Source organism: Sinocyclocheilus grahami, unplaced genomic scaffold (genome assembly GCF_001515645.1).
Source record: "Sinocyclocheilus grahami isolate Dianchi unplaced genomic scaffold, SAMN03320097.WGS_v1.1 scaffold91.1, whole genome shotgun sequence".
Lineage (NCBI taxonomy): Eukaryota > Metazoa > Chordata > Actinopteri > Cypriniformes > Cyprinidae > Sinocyclocheilus > Sinocyclocheilus grahami.
The window spans coordinates 2685900-2693450 of record NW_015505270.1 but is presented as its reverse complement, the minus strand read 5'-3'; the positions used below and the strand labels follow the sequence as shown (position 1 = coordinate 2693450).

General features: G+C 37.8%; 1 protein-coding gene across 1 annotated transcript; it reads right to left on the bottom strand.

Annotated features, from left to right (window-relative positions):
* Positions 1-1085: 1085 nt before the first annotated feature.
* LOC107587246 (vesicle transport protein SEC20-like) lies at positions 1086-6813 on the bottom strand. Its single transcript, XM_016274958.1, has 6 exons — positions 6724-6813; positions 6481-6573; positions 4514-4605; positions 4343-4444; positions 4015-4133; positions 1086-1834 (listed from the first exon to the last, which is right to left on the bottom strand). Exons 1-6 carry the CDS (start codon positions 6805-6807, stop codon positions 1638-1640), a joined length of 687 nt encoding a protein of 228 aa, XP_016130444.1. The 5' UTR covers positions 6808-6813; the 3' UTR covers positions 1086-1637.
* Between the last annotated feature and the right edge of the window lie 738 nt (positions 6814-7551).

Genomic DNA, 7551 nt, shown 5'->3' with positions numbered 1-7551 from the left:
ACAAATGTTTGTCTAGAGTAATTTGTGCTTATTAGTACGGTTGAACTGGATCATCGAAGGTCAGAAGCAAAGACATTGCTTAATAGAATGGGATTAAATACATAAAGGATATTTGTGTTGTTTAACATTGAATTATTGCATTATTTTTATTAATTTTGAGGAATACTGAATATGTGGTTTTTTTTGTGAGTGAGATGAATTAATGCATATTCATATTTATTTTAGAACTACAGTAACATCATCTGATTTCTCTCAACATGTGGACAGGAGAGCTGTCCCCATGTTGAGAGAAAAAAAGTAAAAAGTAACTTGTGTTACTTATTTGAAAAAGTAACTCCGATATTCTCTTGTAAATTAAAAAGTAATGCATTACTTTACTAGTTACTTGAAAAAAGTAATCTGATTACGTAAGTCGCGTTACTTGTATACCCCAATACTGAGAATAACCATTCGTGGTTAAGTTAAATCAGGGGTTTTCAACTCAGGAAACCTTGTTTTCACTGGAATATCTAGAATAGCAATCCATTAGAGAGTCACTGCTGACGCTGTAAACAATATGAAATATGCCAGATACTTAAACTGCAGTCAAAAGTTTGGAATAATTATTATTATTACTTTTTTTTTTAATATTCCAAGTCTCTTATTAAGGATGCATTTATTGGATCACAAATATAGTAAATTGTAATATGTGAAGTCATCGAAAAGAACAGTTTTTATATAATACATTTCTTTTATTGCTGTGATCAAAGCTGAATTTTCAGCTTCATTACTGCAGTCTTCAGTGTCACATGATCTGCTCAAGAAACGTTTCTTATTATCATCAGTGTTGAAAAAAGTCTATTTATTTTAAATTCAGAAAGGATGCATTCACTGTCATCAATTTAATGCATCCTTGCTGAATAAAAGTATTAATTTCTTGAAAAAATGCATCAAACATTTTAATAGGAGTGTATTATGGTTCCACAAAAAAAATATTAAGCAGCAAAAACTGTGTTCAACACTGATAATCATAGAAAACATTCCTTTAAAATGTTTATAATATTTCACAATATTACTGTTTTTTTACTGTATTCTTGAATAAATTAAACGCAGCCTCGGAGAGCATAAGAGACTTCTTTATTTAAAAAAAGTTTAGTGCATCTTTAGTGCATATAAAGCATAACCTTCAGCTATGCAGATTATAATTCATTGCAGTTGTTCATAAGGCATAAACATCTTTAAGGTTATTTTGAAGTTTATGCAATGTCCATCAGGTTACTGGAATATTACAGAACTAACCTGAGATCAAAACATTTTATTATTGTACAAACAACTACGTTGTTAACAAAATATACTACTGAATATGCCAAAGCAATCAGTAAGACTAATGTAGGAAAATGTCATTCCTTCCTGATTTTCTGTTTAGTGATCCTGATCATTGAGATTTTAAAACAGCACTTCAGTATCCTCCCTTATTGTGTCCCCAGAGAATTTTGAAGCTTGTCATCACTTGCTCACACTTTATGGTGGGGAAATGGTGGCAAAATTCTCCTTTTGAAAGAACTACTGGTTTAAGAACTGTGGGTCTCATTTGGGTTGTAACATTCACAGAATGATTTCTGGAGAGCAGTGTTAAGCTGACACAGTTCCCTTTTCCACTAAATGAAGGGGAAGAGTCTCTTTTTCAGGATGTAGAGCACTGTAGCCAGAAACAGAGCAAGAGCTAAAAAGATCAGCAGTTTGTCGGTCAGTTCACGCCGATTATATTTCAGGATAAGTTTTCGCCCCAAGTGAATGGTTCCCGTCATGGCCTTAAACTCTTCATTTGTCTCTTGCACAGTCCTTGAGGATGAAGCTGGAAACAGAGCAAGTGGAGAAAATATCTAAAACATAAGGACTTGCAATATTCATAACAAGATAGTGGAAAAGTCGTAGCCATGAGGTTAGACGGCTGTTCAGAAGCAGCGTGCCATGTTCATGTTTACAAAATTGCTACAAAGTTTTTATAATCAAATGTAATGATCTTCAACCTGAATATATTAAATGAATCACTTATATCCATACCAGACCAGATTTGCATCTCAAATCTCAAAACTCATCATGTATCTCAGATTATTTTACCTTCTGCAGGTTTAATTACTTTCATTAGCTGTTTTTCCCTAGCAATTTTCCCCAAAATTAGTTCATGAAAAAATGATATATACTCTTTAGGGATGCACCGATACCGATACTGGTATCAGTATCGGGCCCGATACTGTGCTCCTATACTCGTACTCATAAAAATGCCCCGATACCAAAAGCTGATACCACACAGCGTGTGAATAGAGCTGTGTCCAGAAAAAGAAACACTGACAGAGTACAGAGTAGACCAGAGTAGAATGGCGTTATTAGAGATTAAGGATGTCTATGAAGTACATGTAAGTAATTCATATAATGTTAAACATTCAATATTCATGCCTGTATAGCAGATGTGCCCGAGCTGATAAGCAAAGCTTGCTGAGTGGATTGAGCGTGCGGCGGCATAGATGCGCGAGCTTGTCCAGTGAATATCTCACAGACATCACTGGAAAGTTTGAAGTTTGGTCGGATATGTCAAAAGCAAGTAAGTTAAAATGCACAGGTTACTAAAGTTATTTGACGGTAAGGAGAGAGAGAGAGAGAGAGAGAGAGAGAGAGAGAGAGAGAGAGTGAGTGAGTGAGTGAGTGAGTGCACACTTCTGTTGCATGATCTTGATTGCTGTTCGCTCCATTAGCGCATGCATTTGGATTAAAACTAAATCGTAAATATATCCTAAAAATTATAGGGGCATTCACTAATTACTATAAACAACATTTATTTTAAACGTCAAGCATACAGGACTTTATTTAAAGCCAAAGTGAAACTAGCAGACTGTGTGAAATGCGCTAGGCTATAAGTGTCTCTCTCATTCTGCACCAATACAAACATGTGCGCTGCGCATGATTAGCATGCTTTAAAGGCCAAAGTATATTTCGCAAATTACATCACTAAAATAGTAGCCTACGCACGTACTCATATAATGTATAACGAGTGGTTCCCTGCATTATTTTAGGAAAACGTCTTGCAATGGAATAGCTCTAATGCGCCATTAAAATGAACAGTGAAAGTAACAAAAGCTTTTACAATACATTTCAACAGGTAAATTACGTGTGGAAATAACTGAAGGAAATACCTGTTTGCTAAATGAAGCCATCTAACATGATTCATATTATTATTATTTTGTTCTGTACGCAATAGTTTAAAAAAATTACAAATGCTGTGAAAATACAGGTATCGGTATCGGCGAGTACCGAAAATGAAAGTATCGGTATCGGACTCGTTCTGAAAAAAGCGGTATCGGTGCATCCCTAATACTCATATATTTTATAGATTGATTGATTGATGGATGGAAGGATAGATAGATCATATAATGTATAATATGATGTGATAATTATAATATTTCTTAAGCAGCAAATGAGCATATTAGAATGATTTCTGAAGGATCTTGTGACACTGAAGACTGGAGTAATGATGCTGAAAATGCAGCTTTGCATCACAGGAATACATTAAAACATTTTATTTGACCTTTATTTTAAATTATAATCATATTTCACAATATAACTGTTCTTACTGTATTTTTGATCACAGAAATGCTGCCTTGATGAGTGGAAGTGATTCTTTCAGAAATATTATAAAATCTTTCCAACCCCAAACGTTTGAACAGTAGTGTATATAGCATTGTGTATTTGGTTTGCTCGTTTTGTTTAGATTTATGTATTCATTTATGCTTTCTTCCTTTGAGCACTAATTATTGTTATTTTTATTGCTATTAGTAACTGGTCATTTGATGTCAACATGCAGAATAAAGCAACTTTTTTCTTAGACTAATGAGATTTCTTTTAATTAGCTATAGCAATAAATCACCTACATTTGACTATTCTGTCACATTTCTACTCATATGTCCGCAAACTATTCTTTTAATCGATTTATACCCTTATATCATGATTGTTATGACCCAGAGCACATAGGCTTTTTACCCAGAGTTCCGATGGTCTCCTCGCTCTGCTGCACCTGCTGTGACATCATACGGCTGACGCTCATCAGAGTCTCTGTGATGTCACTGGATGTCTGCGCCAAACTCTCTTTAGTGGCCTTCCTAAAACCACAACAACAAGATGCATTTAGATAATATGGCTTAGGACAGCGTTGAGAAGTAAAACACTATCCACTTCTATACTACATCAATGTGCAATTGTTTTATTTTTTCAAACATCATAGAAACGATTAAATGTCAATCACAATGATTTGATTCTGACTGGCTGAAAATAGCAGCCCTGACAGCAGCTGTAAAGCCGCATGGTTTACCTTTGTCTAACTGAATCACCACCTTGAAGCAGTTCGTCCTTCTCCAGGTTGTCAATGGTCAGCTTGCAGGCCAGATTTGCCTTCCTCCATGCCATCTGGTTGCTGAAACACAGGAGTAGTGATCATATTGTAATTCAACACATAATCAGAAAGAAGAAATGTTTTTCTAACCTTAACATCTGTTTCCGATGGCCTTCGGTTTCACTCAAGATAGCTTGCTTATCAGTCTCCCGGTCTTGTTCTTTTGCCATCTGTTCCATATCCTATCAAAATGATCGGCCATGTTAACCCTGTAAAGCCTTTTTTTTTAAGTCACTAGTTTTTGAAACTTTAGACAAAATATAAAAGAAAATAGAAAAAATGGTACATGCGTTTTATATCGTAAGAATATGGAGAATATGGAGCTCACACTTGACGAAAAAAACACCAATTGTTGTAGTCCAAGTGGAGCAAATATATGCTGATGTTGTTATTTATATGGCCAAAGAGTAAGAAGAAATTCTAACAGCTTGTAATATAAATCAATAAGATTTGGCAAAACATATAATACAATAATAACAGATGTATATGTGACTTATATACGCTAGAGGCTGCAGTCTTTAGCCTCCTTGTTAGTGCGCCCGCCTCCCATGCCGGAGACCCGGATTCGAGACCCACTCGGAACGAGAACGAGGTGTGCCGGTGAGGACCCGGGAGAGAGGGGTTACATCGGTGCCGTGACCCGGATGGGAGTGAGGATTAGGGGGGTGAGTGTAACGGAGGCCAGCGGGTAGGTGCTGTGCAGGTAAACCTCACTCCCCTGATCTCAAGAGACGCGCTAGAGGCTGCAGTCTTTAGCCTCCTTGTTAGTGCGCCCGCCTCCCATGCCGGAGACCCACTCGGAACGAGAACGAGGTGTGGCGGTGAGGACCCGGGGGAGAGGGGTTACATCAGTGCCGTGACCCGGATGGGAGTGAGGTTTAGGGGGGTGAGTGTAACGGAGGCCAGCGGGTAGGTGCTGTGCAGGTAAACCTCACTCCCCTGATCTCAAGAGACGCGCTAGAGGCTGCAGTCTTTAGCCTCCTTGTTAGTGCGCCCGCCTCCCATGCCAGAGACCCACTCGGAATGAGAACGAGGTGTGGCGGTGAGGACCCAGGGGAGAGGGGTTACATTGGTGCCGTGACCCGGATGGGAGTGAGGATTAGGGGGGTGAGTGTAACGGAGGCCAGCGGGTAGGTGCTGTGCAGGTAAACCTCACTCCCCTGATCTCAAGAGATGCGCTAGAGGCTGCAGTCTTTAGCCTCCTTGTTAGTGCGCCCGCCTCCCATGCCAGAGACCCACTCGGAATGAGAGCGAGGTGTGGCGGTGAGGACCCAGGGGAGAGGGGTTACATCGGTGCCGTGACCCGGATGGGAGTGAGGATTAGGGGGGTGAGTGTAACGGAGGCCAGCGGGTAGGTGCTGTGCAGGTAAACCTCACTCCCCTGATCTCAAGAGACGCGCTAGAGGCTGCAGTCTTTAGCCTCCTTGTTAGTGCGCCCGCCTCCCATGCCGGAGACCCACTCGGAACGAGAACGAGGTGTGGCGGTGAGGACCCGGGGGAGAGGGGTTACACATACATAAAAGTTCCTCAGAAGATTATTGTGTCATATTTGATACCTACACAAAAAAAAGCATGGATAATCAAGTAAACCTAAGCTGCTTCAGTCCATTATACCAAATATTGACAACAATATCAAAGTTATTCTTACATCAAATGAATCGTTAAAGATTTAAATATTTATAGATTATATAAATACCTACAAAACGTCAATAATCCAATTATAATAGTAATACCATTAGGATTGAAATGATCCTAGCTATGTTAACGATTTGGGATGGACAGTTGGATAACAATTAGTTAAACAATTAAGTTTGACAGTTTAACAATAGTTTTAGCCATAATAGTAACTACAATAAAATCGTAACTGCATTATAAAAGCACTTTAAAAAAATAAATAGCAATTATTTAATAAAACTGACAGAGAGAGCAAAATGAAACGGATTCTAGAAGCTTCTTAGATGTCGAATTTGATCCCATGCTATTATATTTTTTGCAGTAGTTTGATGGAAACCCTGACTTTTTTTAATCTATGTGGTTATATGAAATGACGAAAGTACCTGAATCCTCTGTCTTAACTGATTGAACTTTTCCTTCACTGTAGAGTTCAGATCCATAAGCACTGCCTGTGGCCCACAGCACTCGCTTATGTCCTGACACGAAAAGAAAAGATTTCCATTTCATGCTGACTTCACACAGACACTACAATTATGGCCACATCTTTGTATTACTACAGTAAGCTTGTCGGAGAAACCTGACAGTAAGACCATAGCAGATACGTTAATATAAAGAATGAAGTCTACCTGAATAAGTGCTTTGATTTCCAGATCATATTTGATCATCTCTTGGCCACATATTCGGACATGTACATCAGAGGACGACGCCATGTTTGTTGTTATACGAGAAGGCAGAAGGTCCAAACTTTAGCGCATTTTCACAACGCCTTTTTGATGCGCCCTGCAAAACTGTTCTGAGAACAAAAACATAGAGTGCATAATAGTACTTTACAACTTTTCCTAATCATGCATACATGATATACGACAGAATACTAATCAAAATATATCATGGTTTCCACAAAACAGTAAATGTTCACCATTAAATATTATATCCGTAGTTTTCAACACTGATAATAATTGATGATGTTATAGAAGTAATTGAATTCAACTATATTATATATATATATATATATATATATATATATATACACACACACACATACATATACATATATATTTACACACACACACACATACATAGGATGGATTTAGACTTTTAAAACAAGTCAAATAACTTCTCAACATTCAAAGAGTTCTGTGAAGAAGAACAGAACCACACAACTATTGACAGAATAACAGTGGAAAGTCTGAGGTTTAATTTTGACTTAGAAATGCATGACAGTTGTCAGAAGTGCTAAGGCATCCAAGAGGTTCAAGGTTCAATAGTCTAGTGAAAATGCTTCTTGCATTTATTAAGGTAAAGTAAAAACGCATGACAGATGAAGTGCTGCAGTTTCTAATGTTTATTTTGATAGTAAAATCAATGATAGAATTAGACTATCATGGTTACAAGCAGAATTGTGGTACCAACTCCGGGCTGATACAATGCAGTGACATAATTAAGGAGAATACAAA

Bases quoted from the DNA above. Each gene is read 5' to 3' on its own strand.
- LOC107587246 (XM_016274958.1), bottom strand. From the start codon at position 6,807: ATGGCGTCGTCCTCTGATGTACATGTCCGAATATGTGGCCAAGAGATG. The intron at 6,574-6,723 runs GTAGACTTCATT...TTTTCGTGTCAG, and splicing joins AAATCAAAGCACTTATTCAG to GACATAAGCGAGTGCTGTGG. The intron at 4,134-4,342 runs GTAAACCATGCG...TTGTGGTTTTAG, and splicing joins GGTGATTCAGTTAGACAAAG to GAAGGCCACTAAAGAGAGTT.